This window comes from Lepidochelys kempii, chromosome 4 (genome assembly GCF_965140285.1).
Source record: "Lepidochelys kempii isolate rLepKem1 chromosome 4, rLepKem1.hap1, whole genome shotgun sequence".
Classification (NCBI taxonomy): Eukaryota; Metazoa; Chordata; order Testudines; family Cheloniidae; genus Lepidochelys; species Lepidochelys kempii.
In genome coordinates, this window is record NC_136383.1 from 83,506,177 (window position 1) to 83,525,296 (window position 19,120).

Below are 19,120 nucleotides of genomic sequence, written 5' to 3' on the forward strand. Positions count from 1 at the left end.
CACCCAAGTAGTACCTCTGCCCCTCTACACTGCTATTTTTAGCAGTGTAGTGTTCCACTGCCTCCCGGCTGCTGGAGTATTTCCCCTCCATAAGGAAAGGCTCCAGCAGCGGGGAAAGGCTCTGGCAGAGGGAAGGCAGCGCAGAAAAGCTTTGGCAGCTTGCCGCTGCTGAGTCTTTCCCTGCTGCCTCCCCTGCCAGACGCTTTCATCAAGACCTCTGGCTACACACCGTAGTGTGGACACAGGCTGCTTTTCACTGTGCTGTCTAGTTACACATACTCTACACACTGATGAAGGAAGTTCTAGTGTAGACATAGACTACGAGTATGTCTACGCTGCAATTAAAAACCCCTGGTTGGCCCACGCCAGCTGAGTTGGGCTCGTGAGGCTCGGGCTCACAGGGTTGTTTAATTGTGGTGTGGACATTAGGTCTAACACCCTGCAAGGTGGAAGGGGCCCAAGCCCAAACGTCTACATGGTAATCAAACCGCGCCTTAGTCAGAGCCCCAAGCACCGGAGGCGACTGGCGTGGTCCCGCCCTGGGTATCTAATTGCAAACTCACAACACCCGCCCGAAGGGGGCGGGACCAGCCGGGTGAGAGCAGGGGCTTCGCTTTCCCACTGCGCATGTGCACACCACTCGCACGCGTTGCCTAACGGCCGGCCGTTCCCATTTGTCCCTCGGCGGCCCCCGTTGGAGTTGCGGGAAGGCGTGGACGTTGTGTCCGTGCCGCTACGCGGCGGCCTCTGTGGTTCAGCAATGGCGGAATATACCTGCGTGAAATCCACCAAGCTCGTTCTCAAGGGGACGAAGAAGAAAAGGTGCGAAGTGGCCGGGACGTTCCGCCCCCCCCCCGACCCCCCCGCATTGGTCGCCCACGCGCCGCGATGAGCCCCGCTCCCCGGCATGGACAGGCCGGTCCGTCTCTGTCTGCTGCTCCCGGGCGGGGGCCCTGCCCGGGGCTCGCTCCCCAACCGTGAAGTCACCGCGCGCCCTGGCCCCCGCCCCCGCCCCCGCCCCCGCGTGACCGCGCTCGTTCCGGGGTAAAGCGGCCCTGGCTCGCTGTAGCTTCGACTGACTGGGGTCAGGTGTGAACTAAACCCCAGCGAGAGCGTCCACACGGCGTCGTGCCTGGTTTTGAGTAAAGCGGTTTAAAAACCGACTTCTGAGATGGGTACAACGTGAGCCTGCTGACAGCTCGGTCTGCAGAGCCCAGGGCTGCCCTGTCAGAGCGGAGGTTTGTCCTGGTGACCCGCCCCTCTCTCCTCCTCCCGTGTTACTGTGTATTAGTGGTGGTGGTCCAGAGACACACGGTTAGTTAGGGAAGGCTTATTATTTAGCCGTTTTTGCCATTGTCTCGCTTTGCAGTAAGAAAAAGCACAGAGATAAGAAAAGAAAAAGAGAAGAAAATGCAGAAGATCAGCTTGATATTGTTGGTGAGTGGGCTTTCAAGGATGTGCACACCAGTATAGAAGTAAAGATAAAGACAGGAAAAGTTAGGGTGTTTGTTTTGTTTTGTTGTTTGGGCTTCTGGCATGAATACAAAACACTTTTGCATTGACTATTTGTACATGTCTGCAAACCTATAAATCATAGTCCTTGTAGTCAAGAAAAATACATAAATGACTGTTTAAAAAATCTGTATAGAAATCTTTTTTTATATGGGGTAGAAGGGAGGTCTGATGTCCAATAGCCTCTGTTTCTCTACACACACTATGCTCTCTTGGCTGCTTCCAAAAAAGAGGAAAAGGCCATTCTAAGTTTAAGGCTACAAATAATCTTTCCAACAGCTAAGTCTAACTTCTAATTGCAGTGTGTCACATCATAAGTCAAAAAGGGTATTTGGTGTTTGTCATTTATTTGCTTTAAAGTGAATGATGCAGAACACTTTTGTTCAACTTCTGGAATACTTGTAGATTGTTTTACTGCAAGAGCAAAATAAACCTAAATATAATTATCAATCAAGGCTTCACAGCAAACTACCTAAACAGTAGGAGCTTATCATGCTACTACATATTACTAGATAAGATCTATTTCCTACCCAGACCAAAATCTGCATCTCCTCGTGGATGTCTAGCCATCAGCTGAAGCTCAACATGGCTAAAACAGCTCTTAATCTTCCCTCAATGCCCTTTCGGCACTGCTTCCTTTTTCACTCAGGCACATAACCTGGGCATCATCTTCAACTCAAACCTCTCTCTAGATCCTCATATTTAAGCTATCTTGCAGATTCTTTCTGAGAAACTTCTCTAAGATATAGCCCATAGACAATGTTTCAGAAGTAGTGTGCTGAGTCTTCATTTATTCACTCTAACTTAAGGTTTCACGTGCCAGTAATACGTTTTAATGTTTTTAGAAGGTCTCTTTCTATAAGTCTATAATATATAACTAAACTATTGTTGTATGTAAAGTAAATAAGGTTTTTAAAATCTTTAAGAAGCTTCATTTAGAATTAAATTAAAATGCAAACCCCCCCCCCTTCCCCCCGGACTGGTGGCCAGGACCCTGGCAGTGTGCGTGCCACTGAAAATCAGCTCGCGTGCTGCCTTTGTGCCTTAGGTTGCCTATCCCTGATATAGCCTTTCCTATCCATCCATGCAGCTATCGCTGCATCTTGATCACTGGAACATCCTTTTCTCTTTTTAACATCTGTAACAAATGAAATCTTGTCCCATTCATATCCATTCAGAATGCTGCTGCAAAGATCATATTCCTAGCCTGTTAGTTTGACCATATCATCTTTCTCTTTGCAACACTCCACTGGCTCTCCCATCTCTAGCATATCAAATATAAGCTGCTTCTCTTCACTTTCAAAACGCTGCACAGTGTATCCCAACTCTACCTATAATTTCTCATTCACAGTTGAGATGTTGATTCACACCTCTGATCTGCCATTGATGCCAACCTCTATCACCCACTTATTAAACTTTCAAATAAGCACCCTAATGCTTTCTCCCGTGCTGTCCCTCATGCTTAAGAGCATTTCCCACAAACATCGTTATCCTCCAAACCCTTTCCTTTGCCGTGACACCTACAAAAAGACTGAAGACAGTTAAGTTGCTGGTATGCTGAGACCACTGCCTATCCTGCTAATGAATACTGTCTTGGTTCCTTGTACTCCCCTGTCTGTCTGTATCCATCTGTTGTCAGTTGCAAGTTCTTTGAGGCAGGGACCGTCATTTTGTTCTGTACAACACATAGTCTGATGGGGTTCTGATCCATGATAGGGCTCCTACGTGCTATGTTAATTCAAATAATAATAGTATTTGGCTAAAATCCAGTTGTAAGTGTGCTATGTTATTTCATTTTCTTATATTTTAGGAAGCTGGTGGGCAGTAAAAAATTTTGGTGAAATCACAGGAACTGTAGCAATAGAACTGGACAAGGGAGCCTATATCCACGCTCTTGACAATGGCCTTTTTACACTTGGAGCACCACATAAAGGTTTGTATCAGAAAAAGAAAAATTTTGCAGTGTCGAGGTATGAAACATATTTTGCTAAGTGGAGAGTGTTTGTTGAAGACAATAACCTAAAGATTTTTTTATAGTGATGCTAGTTAATATACATAATACAAAATATCATCCTATATGGCACAGCCAAGAGGATAACTGAATCCTAATGACTGACCACTAATTAATTTTTCTAAGCCAGTCTTGATGTTTTCTTTATACATGCAATTCAGTTCCTTTCCTGATGCTCAATTTCCTTGTATAAAAGTCCTTTTTCTACAATAAAACCTGGATTGATTAGAAGAGCTGAGAGGCGGTGGGTTGCTCCATGCCACCGTCCAAGCTCTCTGGGGGCTTTCATCTGCTTCCTGTTCGGTCTGGAACTGTTCCCTTGATGCTGAAGACATCAGTTCCTCGTTGGATTGTGGACCTAGGCTTGGTCCCCCTGGAAGCGATGTAGGGGATGGGGCTGTTTCCGCTTGACTGTGAACCGCTTTCTGCTGGTGCACTACATTGGGTTTCAGGCTCCGGTTGAGCCTCTTGTGTAGGGTTATCGGCTGCTGCCGGTGCAGATTCGGTGGGGCCCTTTGGTGTTGGGGTTGCAAGTACTGGATTCAGTGCTGGCACTGGTTCTGGTGCTGGTTGTTCCGCAGGTTTCGGCTCTGGGTCTGGCTCTATCTGGGTCTCTGGGACTGGATCCACTACTGCTGTTGCAGACGTTGACATGGGGTCCGGTTCCATCACCTCTGACTGGGTACTGGTAGAAGTTTCCGGAACAGAGCTAGGCGTGACGGCTTGCTTAGCCTGGCTGTGGGTGACCATTCCCACCCTCTTGGCTAGCTTCACATGATTGGCCAAGTCTTCTCCCAGCAGCATGGGGATGGGATAATCATCAAAAGTCTACGTTCCTGACCAGCCCTTGTACTGGACAGGCAACTTGGATGTAGGCTAATTGAAAGAGTTGGACTTGAAGGGTTGAATTGTCACTTGGATCTCTGGGTCGATTAAATTGGGATCCACTGAGGAAGTATGGATAGCCGACACTTGTGCTCCGGTGTCCTTCCACGCTGTGACCTTCTTCCCGCCCACACTCACAGTTTCCCTCCGATCCGAGGATATCTGGACCTGAGGACCTCTGGTGTGATTCCGGTGCAATGAACTGTAATCTGTTGGGGTTCTTGGGGCAGTTGGCCTTTACATGCCCCGGCTCATTACATTTAAAACATCGTCCAGCTGACGGGTCACTGGGGCGAGGTGGGTTGCTGGAGAACGGTGTGGCAGGACGATAAGGTGTCTGGAGTGTTCCTTGGGGTGTAGTTGGAGCCTTGAGCTGCCCCCAGTAGTAGGGTGTGGTCTGAGGTTGTCCCTTCTGGTATCCGCTTCAACTGCAACCAGGATTGTTCCTCTCTCCTCCCTCCAACCATTTTGTTCCGGTTTGCCCCTTCTGATATTTGCCCTAACTGCTACTAGTTTTTTTCTTTTCTGCCACCTCCACCCATTTGGCTCTAATCTCTCCTGCCTCGATTACAGTTGTGGGCTTTCCATCTGTATCTTTTTATTTCCTCAAGAATACCCTCTAAGAACTGCTCCATTTGCATTAGGAAGGGCAACTTTTCTGGACAGTTAACGCTTGCTCCTGATATCCAGGCATCCCAATGTTTCACAATGTGGTAGCCATGTCGAGTAAATGACATGTCTGGTTTCCACCTTAGGGCTCTGAACCCCCGACAGGAATGCTCGGGTGTTATCCCCATTCTGACTCTCGCCTGGGTTTTAAACAGTTCATATTTGTTCATGTGTTCCTTAAGCATTTCAGCTGCCACCTCGGCTAAGGGTCCACTGAGTTGCGGCCTCAGCTCTACCATGTATTGGTCTGTAGAGATGCTGTACCCAAGGCAGGCCCTTTCGAAGTGTTTTAAGAAGGCCTCGGTATCATCGCCTGCCTTGTACGTGGGGAACTTCCTGGGATGAGAAGCGGTACCTGGAGAAAGATTGCTATTCTGCTGAGCCTTTGTCTTCTCCATCTCCAGTGCATGCTTCCTCTCTTTTTCCTTCTCCTCCAGTTCTTTTTCCTTTGTCTCCGTAGCTCTGCTGCGGGCAGCCTCTCGTTTTTTTTCTGCCTCTTTCGCTGCCTCCAGTTCTCTCCTTTGGGCAGCCTCTTTGTTTTTTTCTGCCTTGGTTTCTGTCATGTTTGCCTCTCTGTTTTTAACTAACTTTACACCCGAGAGTTAGAAATCAAACAAACAAAAACACTTGGCTTGTCAAAAATATAGGTTGTGCTGTAACCTGATACCGATGTTCTCTGATAGTTTTCTCAGCCGACAGAAAAATCCTTTGTCTCCAGACAAATAGACAGAAAAACCCTCTAATTGTTCTTGGCTAAAAAAAAACAAAAAAACCCGACCTCTTCAGGTCTGTGAAGAACTTGTGAATTTCCTTGCAGGAGGTTAACTACCCTGCCTTTAGATAGAGAAAACTGCAGCTCACAAAAGCAAGCTCCCTTTTGTTATGCTTGTTGCTTTGTCCCCTTTTACAAAACCCTTTAAAATCTTTTAAAATTCTTCTGTGTTTTTGGTTCAAAAAAAATCTCAAAATGATTTCAAATAAATCCCACCACTCTGCCACCATGTCAAGTTTCCTTCCACACTCTGAACTCTAGGGTACAGATGTGGGGACCTGCATGAAAGACCCCCTAAGCTTATTCTTACCAGCTTAGGTTAAAACTTCGCCAAGGTACACACTTTTACCTTTTTGTCCTTGAACCTTTATGCTGCCACCACCAAAGCGTCTAACAAAAATAACAGGGGAAGTGCCCACTTGGAAACGTCTTTCTCCCCCCTTCCCTCCTCACCCCCCCAAAAAATATCCCCGCAAGCACTACACCCCCTTTTCTGGGGAAGGCTTGATAAAAATCCTCACCAATTTGCATAGGTGAACGCAGACCCAAACCCTTGAATCTTAAGAACAATGAAACAGCAATCAGGTTCTTAAAAGAAGAATTTTAATTAAAGAAAAAGTAAAAGAATCACCTCTGTAAAATCAGGATGGTAAATACCTTACAGGGTAATCAGATTCAAAACATAGAGAATCCCTCTAGGCAAAACTTTTTAAGTTACAAAAAGACACAAAAACAGGAATATATATTCCATTCAGCACAGCTTATTTTATCAGCCATTTAAACAAAACAGAATCTAACGCATATCTAACTAGATTGCTTGCTAACTCTTTACAGGAGTTCTGACCTGCATTCCTGCTCTGGTCCCAGCAAAAGCATCACACAGACAGAGAGGACCCTTTGTTCCCCCCGCCAGCTTTGAAAGTATCTTGTCTTCTCATTGGTCATTTTGGTCAGATGCCAGCGAGGTTAACTTTAGCATCTTAACCCTTTACAGGTGAAAGGGTTTTTCCTCTGGCCAGGAGGGATTTAAAGGTGTTTACGCTTCCCTTTATATTTATGACAACATGTAATTCAGTTCCTTTCCTGATGCTCACCTGTATGTTTAGGCCTTTAACAAGGTGGAAAGCACTATCGCTCTTGTAAGTAACCATGCAAAACCAGAATGAGGGTCCTGGTCTAACTTTAGTTTCTCTTTTTGTCTTATAAAAAGAGAAACTAAAGTCAGACTAGGACCATCATTTACCAACCAACAACTCCCACTCCACGTCAAAGGGTGCTGACTAACCCTCCTATACCTGTAATTGTTATGTAGATGTTCTGTGGAGGTGGCCTGGTAACTGGTCTTTCCCTCACTCTGAGAGTGAGAGAGGTACTGCTCAAGTAGGGAATCCCTGTTCTGGAAGCAGAGTGAATTTGGATGTATTTCAACCCCAGAGTAAGGTAATGGCCAGTCCAGGAATGGTGGCAGTATATCATTCCCGCTGTTGCAAAAGTGATGGTGGCTTTTAAAATACTGAATTCTAGTCATGCGCTCAAGTAAAACAGTGCAAGTACATTTTCTTAGGAGAAGCTTATATAATGCATAGGCTGAGATTCACAAAGCAATTCAGTGGATTTAGATTCACATTTTCCATGAATAGTTATAAATTCTCAATCCTAAATTTGTTGGGGGCAGGGATAGTCTTTATTTGTGTCTTGTAGAATGCTAACCATATACTGTAAGTGCTTAGATAACTCCTATAAAACTCTTCTTTGCTTTTACAGTGTTTGGATACTCTTCTGAAAATTTATGTCAATATCTGGCCCCGCATTATAGCCTTTTCCTGTATTGTATACTGATCATTCTTGTGTAATCTATCATCTTTATTTAAACTTAGTGTCATAAATTCAAAAATTGTATATCTAATGCTTTATACCTAATAATAATTTTCAAAAAAAATGTCTTTCAGAGGATGATGGCCCTAGTCCTCCTGAGCAGTTTACAGCAGTAAAGTTGTCTGATACCAGGTAATTTCTCCAGTGGATTTTTGAAAAATTTGATGTTGTGCAGTTTTTACTTCAAGAATGTCCATAAGGTCTCATTTAGACTGCTATATGTGATCTCTTACCCTGAATCAAAGCTAATTATCCCTCCCTTAAAATCTCCTTTATTGTAACATCTAGCTCTTAGAAGTATAGCTAAAACCAAAATACTGGACCTCTTTGATATATTGAATATTTTACAGAATGTTTTAAAGTTAAAACACTATCTTTTTTCCTCATTTCTCTAAGAATTGCACTGAAGTCTGGCTATGGCAAATACCTTGGCATAAATTCAGATGGTCTTGTTATTGGACGATCAGATGCAATAGGATCAAGAGAGCAATGGGAACCTGTCTTCCAAGATGTAAGCCATCTCTAATATTAACTGCAGGTGATGTTCTTGGTAAAAATTGTTGTTTTAAACTTAACATTAATAGTGCTAATGGGATACTCTTCCATGCAAGTGGTAAAACAATGACATGACAGGTATTGCAAAATTATAAAGAATAGTTAATTTGTAAGTTGCAGTTGGGTACATTACTGTATTTTTAAAGACTTTAAATCAAAATGTTTTTCTGGTTTTGGCAGCAATATACAATGTAAGAGTAAAAGAGAGAGCAGATTGCCAAGGGTGGCTACTAAGAATTCCTTAGACATCTGTGGTGTCTTCTGGAGTATTCTAGAATTCTTATAATTTTAAGGCATGTCTAAAATTTGTTAACAGTACTAACTTAAATGGTGGTATTTTAACAGGGGAAAATGGCTTTATTAGCAGCAAATAGCTGTTTTATCACCTGTAATGAAGAGGGAGATATAGAAGCCAAAAGTAAAACTGCAGGGGAAGAAGAAATGATAAAGGTAATTTGTGTGTGATATATTCTCTATACTTATCAGCTTGAATGCTATAGTGGAAAATGCAAAACCTATGTACTATCCATAATATTTATGGAACAAACATTCTAACATCGTAAGTTTACATAATACCTTTCATCATGAATTTTTCTAATTCACTTTACAAACTTCATATTAAGGAGCATCTTCATTCATCACTGAATTATGGACCTCTCCAAGGTCATATGGGGCAGCTTTTCAACAAATCTGCTGCCTAACCATTTAAGATGGGAAGAGAGTTATACTCATTGGAAATTGCAGGTAGGCAGAATACTCAACAAAACTGGCTTATGCCAAGTAACCAGGATTGCAAACTCCTTACTCTTGTGCAAATGCCACAAGATCTCTGACCACAAGTGGTCACTGTCTTTTTTGGTCTGAACAAATCAGATTGTAGTTCTGACAGCAAACTGCTCTCTAATAGTATGCTAGATTATTTGTTCAACACTTGCTCAGAAGTGTACCACCTCCTCCTTGCCAGTAACTGACAGCAACTTGGGTTTTCCTTGGCAATGTCGGGTGCAAGTACTAGATGTCCCTGGTTTGTACAAACAAGACTATCACAGTTTCTAATAGAAAAGCACTTAAGCTCCATCTATAATTCAACATCAGTTAAATTAGAAATGCAATATATTGTCACTCCTGGACATTAAAGGAGTAAAAAAAAAAAAATTCTTGTCTTGATTTCTAGTTTCTAAAATCCCATAAACTTAATCTAAAACTTGGTATATAAAATTTGCTAAGAACTCAGTCTTGTAAGATTGTACAATTTAAATAGGAGTCTCCAAGTCCTCTTTCATCTTGCCAAGTACAGATGATGATGTTTTAATTGCATATATAGCAAAGCATTAACTGTTTCAGAACATGACACCACGCCCCATATAATTCATAGAAATACTGTTATGATAATGGCATAATTAAGATGTATTTTATGCAAGATGAGTCATGTGAGATACCATTGGAAAGGTTATGATTTACTGAATATGATTATCATATTTGTATTCATGTACATTTTTGTATCTGAAGTTAGGAATATTGTCTATACACCTATTACAAATGTGTTTACACCTGGGGAACACGCACTAAACAATGCAGTCGGTCTAGTTGCTGGCTGGAAAGGGCCATTTGGAAAAACAGTAGGTCTTTGAAGATATCCCACCCTCCTGGAAAGCCTTCCTGTGGACTCTGCAAATAGACTTTTAAGTTATGGCTGCAGGGTCATGTGATCAAGTCACCTGACTCCATGATAAAATCAGTACTTTTCCACTGGCCAGGAGTGGGAATCACTGGAAGACAAAGGATTCCCACCATATGTAAAACCTATTTAAGGCAGGAGAGTGACATAATTGTGGTTCATTCTTCACTGAATCCCTGCCCAGGATGACTGCTAGAAACATCTAAGGGTATGTCTTTATTAGCAACGTACGGCAGCGCTTTAACGTGGCTGTGTAATCATGGCACCAGCGCTGGGAGAGAGCTCTCCCACCATTGTAAAAAAACCACCCCCATGAGGGGAGTAGCTACCAGCACTGGGAGTGCAACTACCAGCTTTGGTGCACTGTCTATGCTGCCACTTTACAGTGCTGAAACATGTAGCTCTCGGGGGTGTTTTTTCACACCCCTGAGTGAGAAAGTTGCAGTGCTGTAAAGTGGCAGTGTAGACAAGGCCTTAGAAACAAAGACTTGGGGAATGAGGAGGAGGAGCTGAGCCCAGGTTGGGAGGGTGTCTTGTCTGTGAAAGAAATTCCTGGAGTTTTAAGCTGCAAGCAAAAGCAGCTTGCTTTCAAGAACCTCTGCAATCTGCTTAAAACAACATTTAGTTTCTTTAGTACCTTAAGCTTAGCTTGCGAGTTTGTTTTATTTACTCAGTAATCTGCTTTGATCTGTTCACTATCCCTTATAATCACTTAAAATCTATCTTCTGTAGTTAATTTTGTTTTTGTTTTCTCTAAAATCCAGTTTGTGGAATTCATAACGGGGCCAAAAAGCTGTGCGTATCTTCCTCCACATTGAGGGAGGGAGCGAATTTCATGAGCTTATACTGTACAGTTCTCTGTGCAGCACAAGACAATTTTGGGCTTACACTCCAAAGGGGGGTGTGCACTTGAGTGCTGGGCAAAGTGTGTATCCTGGAAGGGAGCTTGAGAGTCTGTCACAGCAGCACAGTGTAAAGGGAACCCAGTTCCAAGTGGCACCCTGGGGGAACCAGTCACAACATGAATCGTGGCTAATCCCTTAAATGTAGTGTTTATTACTGTAGATTCAGAATATATTTTGTTTGTATATTCAAGAAATATGTGAAATGTTGTTTAGTGTTTGTATGTTTTATATATACAATTTCAAGGTAGGAGCAAAGGCTTTATAAAACCAGAATAGAATAGAATCAACTTTTTTGTTAAGAGATCTTTGTCATATCCTAAGAAGCTGTTAAACTGAAAAGACCTACTCAAAAATTCAATGCTTTTCATATCCTGAGTGCCAGGAGAAGTTGGAATGTGTTTAGTTTTTTCTTACTATCAATTGTAGTTCGTATAATGTATATTTTCTATTTTCCCCTAATAACTAGATCCGTACTTGTGCTGAAAGAGAAGCTAAGCAGAAAGATGACATTCCAGAAGAAGACAAAGGAAATGTTAAACAATGTGAAATCAATTATGTGTATGTAATTGAAAGCTATTTAGCTGCCAGCCTTCTACATCTAAAATAAACTATCCATTTCCGTATCTGAGCACAAGGGATTCCCATCTCCCCTTGTTTAAAACAATCCTGACCCACCATCCTTCTAGTCAAATGAAATTCTCTTCAGAGTCCTGTCAGCACTGCACATTAACAACCCAAAGAGGTTCCTGCTGAATGACAGTCTTCCCTCTCAAAGGCGGGGAGGCTAGTCTATCTTCCCTCCCCCCCCGCCCTGCCCCGAGGAGCTTGGGGCTGGCCAAAGCCACACCATGCCTTCCCTTCCCAGGCCCAGCCCGCCCAGGGGAAAAGCATCTGTTAGAAGACTGTTTCGATATGCCCCATGCAGGTTCTGGGGCAGCCGAGGAGGCCATACCACCTCCTCAGCCGCCCTGGCACCTGCATGGGGCATAATAAAGCAAAAACTTCACCACCAAACCCCGCAACCAGGGGTCCGGCAGGTGTGGCAGCAACACCCCTGGCCTATTGTACCCGCCACCCATGATCTTAGAACACAGACTGTCTGAATAGGTTGTACCCACAACACTCAGTGTAACATGTGAGACCATTACCGATTCTCTTACATCTTATTCTACTTTTAGGCCACGAATCTAGCCCAGGAATTGAACTTTGAAATCCTTGCACAACTATTGCATTTTATTATATAAAGTTCCAATAGAACTGGAGCTATTTTCACCCTCTTTATTGGTTGCAGAAAGAAGTTCCAAAGTTTCCAAGATCGTAAACTCAAAATAAGCCAAGAAGACAGTAAAGCTCTCAAAAAAGCTAGAAAAGAAGGCACTTTCCATGAGACGTTGCTGGACAGGTATTTTCAAATCCAAATAATTCCAGCTGTTAATTAAATGAAAGCTTTTGACAGATAAATCTGTGATATACCTGGAATGCTAAAGACAACTAGAGTTAAGATTGCCTAAATGTTCTCACCATAGTCCATTTTCTGCTGCCTGTATATTTTTGAAACTCGCCTTTTTCAAGCCTGCCTGGTTTCTACCTGAAAGAAAACTTTTATGGAAAGCTTGAGCAAAACTCGTTTAGTCAATTGAGTACAAGGAGAGTGGAGAACAATAATACTGTATTATAAAAGCAAAATTCTTACATTTATTTTTTTCAACAACCCTGACACCAAAACAAGGATAGAAAGTTGCATTTTTGTAGGGAAATAGCCATTATTAAGGATTCTTTTCACATTGTTTAGTGAAAACTACTCTTGGTTTGACCAAGCTATGAGGGTGTGAGAATAGCACTTTGTACAGGTACAGTATTTGGGGAATGCAGAATATTCCAAGCACTACTTACCAGCTTTCTAAGCAAAAGAAAGCTGTACTGTATACCTATAAGTAATTAACTCAGCTGTGAAAAACATTGAGAAGAGCTGATGCCACTACTGTACAATTGTTACGTCGATTTAAGGCATTAGGGTTCCATAGGAGCCCTGCCCCATTGCATTGACTTGTGCAACTGAAAATTTTATTAACCTGGCGTAATGTTTTCTGTGATGTTCGCTGTGTATGCCAATGAAGCCTTTCCTTGTTAAGTGTGATGTGGCATGCCAGAGATGGTCCAGCCAAATAGTTTTTGACTATGGAATCATTTTTGTTTACATTCCCTGTCTTTAAAAAAATTCTATTAAAAAAAAAAAGTAAAAGATTAAGGCTTCGTGATTCAGAAACCAGAAAACTCCAAAATTTTAAGGTTGCATGTGCGACCAGTGGGCATATTCCTCACGGCTCTAATGCAAGAGCAAATACTAGCTGTACAAAGTAACAAAGCCAACAAACAATTCAGAAGTACTAACAGGCCTCTAATGTCATTTGCCAATGTTCCAAAGTTAAGTAGAAGCAAATGTTATAACAGCCTCCCCGTATGTCTTGTAACTATCACACTGTTGAAATGTATGTGGCTTTTGTGTAACCTAAATTTTGTCTGTCTTCTCTTTCATATAGGCGAGCAAAATTGAAAGCTGATAGATACTGCAAGTGACAAAAACAATTGGCTTGTTTGCTTGCTTTTATATCCTTTGGTTGTCCAACTGAACATACTATCTGAATAAGACATTTTGCAAATGTGACTTTATTTATGCAAAGACTTTTTTGTTCCTTCTTCTCATTAGAGTTAGTATCTAGTGTCACTCTGCATAAGAATTTGTCATTATTCTGATGGAATGCCATTTAGTTTATTATAAAACTTTACACGGTATTGAAATTTGGTATGCAGAATTTTATCCAAAAGCAAATAGCTTTAGCAAATTGAATTGTTGAAGGTTGAGAGAAGCAACTCAGTAATCTGAAGGTCATGATTAATAATCACGAAGAGAAGAGCTGCATACAAAACCAAACTACAAAGTTGCCCTGACCAATTGTACTTTCATTGGATAAATAAATTTTATCAAACTAATGTCTCTCTGAACATATGGGACTGAAGTCTCAGCTTGACTTCAGTGGAGCAATGCTGCCTGATACCAACTGAGGATCTAGAATGGTTTTCAACATTTATAGAGAACAGTGGGTCTGTAAACATTAAGCGAATGTTTGCATAAACTATGTAGTTGAAAAACAGTATGGGGAAATGAAGAAAAGGCTGTCAGAAATGTAGAAATTGAGGTTCTTCATGAGAAAAGGAAACCCTTTAATTACCCATATGTTGCTGATGGTTTTTATGTTTTCAAATTTTGCTAATTTAAAGCTGTTGGATGGACTTGTTTCTATCTTTTAAAGTAAAAATGTTAAAGAATGTTTAAAATGCAGATACTGTGCATTCCTAATAACTATTACATAGAATGCTGTTTGCTATTTATGCTTGTTACCAAAATTTTATTTTAATAAAAACCGTTTATAGGAACTATTCCAACTGTACTGATTGTAACACCACCTTCACAATTCAGCTCTAACCTGTCGTCAAAAAGTATTTGGTTACCAGGCTCAGCCTTTTCATCTCAAGTCTTACTTCTAGTGAAGGCCATAATTTAAGTTACCTACATGCAACGTGTAGTCTATGCTGGTTTTTGTGGTTTTAAATTTGGAGCGTGGAATTGCCTATAACCTAAAGCAGGGGTAATTAATAGGGAGACCACGAGCCAAATCCAGACCGCCAAACACTTTTAATTGGGCCCCCAAAATATTTTTATCTGGCATTGGGACCTTGACTATATCTTGACCAAGAAATTTGGACCTTGACAAAAAATAGACTACGCCTGACCTGAGGCATAAAAATGGGATCATTAAAAGAACAGGTAGAGTCTGAGCATAAATACCCATCAGCATAAGGCTGAAAGACAGCACCGCCAGTTTAAAGTGGTGTCACTTCATAGCCAGCCTATGTGAAAATGAAACAGGGTGAACTTAATTGCCTATATTCAGAACAAGTTATAACTGGTGCTGAAGCCAAGTTAAGAAAGAATTGCAGTAGTAGAGCTGTATACACATGAGAGTATGTGATGCTGGTGTCAGGGACTCATAAGACAAACAGGTGTATAGCTTGTGCAGATTTATATTGCTGAAAAACTCACGTTGCACACCATTTTATTATCCCTCATCACATGAAAAGCTAACTGATTATTTACTGTATCAGGACTCAGACTGGTGCTTGGGAAAGTTTACTGGTTCTGTGCTAACTAAGCACATTGATTGTTGGCTCTCCAACATGGTTTTAATGCCAGGAATCGAATGTTTTATTTTATACTATTAAAAAGATAAAGGATCCAAGTTTTAGATAATATAGAGCAATGGAATCCAACTCTTAGTTTTTTAGAAAATATATATATATTTAAAAAAATAAAAACCATAGCACTTGTCCATTGTATTATCACCTACTTTTTATCCCTTGTTGCTGTTTGTCTAGACGTACCAGATCATGCCATTTACCTTCATGCAGAGGGGACTCTGCACCTAGGTCTCCCTCATGGAAGGATGGGAACCATAAGCTGCACTGTTCCCCTGTGTCCCCAGTCCTGAAGAAAGCCCTCTGCAGGTCTGAGAAATCATAAGAGCTAGGGACGTGCTTGGGAATGCACATCCTCCTGCCCATGCTGCAGGGATCTCACATGAAAGTTAATATAACGTGGGGCTATATCCCTCCTGTTGGGAAGTAGCTTTTCAAGGGGAATCTGTCACAAGGTTCATTTGCTGCTGCGCTGCCAAGAAGTCGGAGGGAGGGTCAAAAGACTTTCAGAGCTGCTGTGGAGTCAGAGGGCCTCCATGCATATGGCTTTTGCCTCCATGTAGATCTCAGCAGATCTACTTAGTCCACAGGGTGGTCAAACTTATTACTCAACAGAAAAATAGGCAGAAACTCTGCCATTTTTCCTTCCCAAGCCTTTTTGTGTGAGATTTTGCCTGAGAAGAGGACTTGTCTACATGAGGAAATTTACAGCCATGCTACCAATATAATTATACTGGTATAATTTCCCATGAAGACAAGCCTTTAAATAGTAAGTTCACTGGAAGGCACATAAGACCTATGAGGTTGATAGAAATAAGTTAGAATACAAAGAAGTTAACTTAAAGCAAGGGCCGTAGCCATGCCAAGCTGTAAGAATGACTAATAATATGATAAATTAATCAGAACAACAAGAGAAATTGCCATCACTTTTGTCTATTTCATTCAGTAACCTGTATCTGACAGTATCAACTAACAGATGCATCAAAGATGAGTGCAAGAAACCTCACAGTAGACAATTGTGGTCGAACCTGACCTTCAGAAAAGTTTCTCCTTAATCTCTGTTACCTATGGCCTGAAGTATGAGGGTTTATAGCCTTTCCTAAACATAACTCTAATGCTGGACATTTGCTTTTACTATATAAATGTCTAATCCTTTTTTGTATACAGTGACCTGAAGAAGAGCTCCATGTAAGCTCAAAAGCTTGTGTCTCTCCTTAACAGAAGTTGGTCCAATAAAAGATTCTCTCACCCACTTTGTGTGTCTGATTGTTTTCTAAATATTGTTCAGCTCAGCCATCTCAATATTGTTTAGGAATGAGTCTGTCTTAAGTTATGTTGTCAGGTGTTGGGGTTTTTTTTAGTATTTGCAGGTATCAGTTTTGAATTTGTTGCTTTCCAATTTCACTGAACATCCCACTTGTTCCTGGATTGTGAAAAAGGATAAATAGGAGCATTCAGTTTATCTTTTCTGGGCTATTTGATTGTATAGTACACTTCCATTATATCACCTGTCATTTGTGTCCTCTCTAAATGAAGCAGTTCTGGTCTTTCAATTCCTCATCCATACAAAATCCTGCCATGATCTAATCATATTCATCACGCATGTCTGAATTTCTGTTTCTGCCACGTTGTTTTGAGGTAGGGTAACTAAAACTGAACACAGTATTCCAAGTAAGGAGAACTATAAGCTTGATGTAATGGTGTTATGTTCTCAGTATTGTTCTTTCTTTATGCATCCTAATGTATTTTCTTTTGACAGTTGCTGTAGAGCAGTGGCTCTTAACCTTTCCAGACTACTGTATCCCTTTCAGGAGTCTGATTTTTCTCTTATGTACCCCAAGTTTCACCTCCCTTAAAAATTACTTGCTTACAAATCAGACATAAAAATACAAAAAAGTGTCACAGCTACACTATTACAGAAAAATTGCTTACTTTCTCATTTTTACCATATAATTATAAAATCAATTGGAATATAAACATACTTACATTTCAGTGTATAGTGTATAAACAAGTCACTGTGTATGAAATTTTAATTTGTACTGACTTCACTAGTACTTTTTATGTAGCCTGTTGTATAGTTAAGCAAATATCTAGATGAGTTTATGTACTCCTTGGAAGAGTTCTGTGTACCCCCAGGGGTACGCGCAGCCCTGGCTGAGAACCACTGCTGTAGAGCACATTGAACTGTCCATGCTGACACTTGTGTCTTTCTCTCTCTCTTTTTTTTTTTCCACTATCTTGCATTTTGTCAACAAAAAATTTTCATCTGATCTGGTGCTGCCCATCTACCTAGCTTTGTTAGGTCCCTCTGACGTTGCTCATAGTATTCTGCGGGCTTGACTAAACTCTAGAATTGTGCCACCTGTAAATTCTGCAGTATCACTTTTCACCCATTTTACGAAGATAATTTAAAAATATATTGAACTCCAGTCCTTGTACAGAGCCTCATGTCACCCTACTTTAACCTTTTACCATGTTGAAAATTGGTCTTTCATTTCTATTTTTTATTTCTACTTTATGGCAGTATTTTACCTACCAGAGTAAGCTACCCCAGAGAGTTTGCAGATCATTTAGAGTGAAACAAACAGTAGTCATGTAGTTACCAAACATGTTCCGTGTTTCTCTAATTTTTTCACGAACTTCACATGAAATTACATCCCTCCCTTCACATACGGTTCTTAAGGCCCCATCCCTCCCACACCTACACAGACACACATCATGTACAACGTGTTTCTGTTTGGGCTAACTGTAGGATTGCATATGAGAATTTGGCTTGAGTCCTTTGGGACACCACCCTAAGAAAAACTGAAGAGGCGTGTAAAGCCTTAGTCAAGCAGTAATGCAAATCACATACTGCTGCTGAAGCCTTAGAGACATGGTATGCATTGGTATGTTACAGAGATAACGCCCCATAAATGCAAACAAAAAAAAGATGCTTATGTAATTAGTGGATAAACAGTTTTTGTGAATGAGTTCAGACATTTTATATAAAGCTTACCACATAATGAGATCACTATCTGATTTTTTAAAATAAAAAGCTTAGCTATGCCAATCTCTACATGACTAGCAAAAGCCCAATGTACATGGTTGTTTTAAAATGTAGAAATAAAGACCAAATAGCCATTTACAGTGTGTCTGGTATTACTACCGATATTTTTCAATTGTCTACAATATAAATCAGGCACAGGCAACCAAATAAAACACTGTTAGGTAATGAATTCTCAAAAAGTTGGCAATTGTTAGTCTTAGAGAATTTTTAAAATAAATGCTCAGTTCCTACTTTAAAGTGTGTTTGTGGTCTTAAAATTGACTATAAGCTACTGCACAAGTCTGCTTCATTTAATGACAAAGTTAAAATCATCAATGAATATGTGTCAGTGTGAGATTGGAATCTTTTTAATAGCATCGACTGGAGCCACTCGGGCCGTATTCTCCTCACACTCCTGTATGAGGGCATAAAGGGCAGGGCAGCTGTGACCCTCCACCAGTTCCCTCTTACTGCCCAGTGTAGGGAGACAATCTGGTAAGTTTCCAACACGTTTGTTCTTAGCTTCAGAAAAACCTTCAGAACTCTGATTGCCTGACAGGACTGCTGTGAATGACACTGTCTGAACTGAATATTGGACCTGAAAAAGAGCTCTGTGGTGCTTGAAAGTTTGTGTCTTTAACTAACAGGAGTCGGTTCAATATGAGAGATTACCTCACCTACCTTGTCTCTGGACTGAATACAAACCCTCTTGTACAGGGCTCGATATGATGGATTCAAACCTCTTCTGTTTAGGAAAGTCCCATATAGAGAATGCTAGCAAAACTCAGTAACACTGACCTGCCCAGGTATAGCCATATGTGCTGGGAGGGTATAAAGAGAAAAAAAAAACAATTGCTGAATAACGAAGCAATTCTTTTGTGAGTGATCCATACGTTGTTTCCCAAACAGAAAAAAGATTATTAATAGAGAGCCTGTAATACGGAACTGATAAGCCTCCCTATTACTTAGGGTTAAA

At 41.1% G+C, this 19,120-nt stretch overlaps 1 protein-coding gene across 1 annotated transcript; it reads left to right on the forward strand.

The window, feature by feature from the left end:
- Positions 1–662: 662 nt before the first annotated feature.
- FRG1 (FSHD region gene 1) lies at positions 663–16,368 on the forward strand. Its single transcript, XM_073341879.1, has 9 exons — positions 663–822; positions 1,370–1,437; positions 3,323–3,445; positions 7,799–7,856; positions 8,121–8,235; positions 8,625–8,729; positions 11,329–11,420; positions 12,154–12,264; positions 13,403–16,368. Exons 1-9 carry the CDS (start codon positions 761–763, stop codon positions 13,437–13,439), a joined length of 771 nt encoding a protein of 256 aa, XP_073197980.1. The 5' UTR covers positions 663–760; the 3' UTR covers positions 13,440–16,368.
- Positions 16,369–19,120: the final 2,752 nt, after the last annotated feature.

Excerpts from the sequence above, each read along its gene's own strand:
- FRG1 (XM_073341879.1), top strand. The coding sequence starts at position 761 with ATGGCGGAATATACCTGCGTGAAATCCACCAAGCTCGTTCTCAAGGGG. Across the intron at positions 1,438-3,322 it reads AGATCAGCTTGATATTGTTG|GAAGCTGGTGGGCAGTAAAA; the intron begins GTGAGTGGGCTT and ends CTTATATTTTAG. Across the intron at positions 12,265-13,402 it reads CATGAGACGTTGCTGGACAG|GCGAGCAAAATTGAAAGCTG; the intron begins GTATTTTCAAAT and ends TCTTTCATATAG.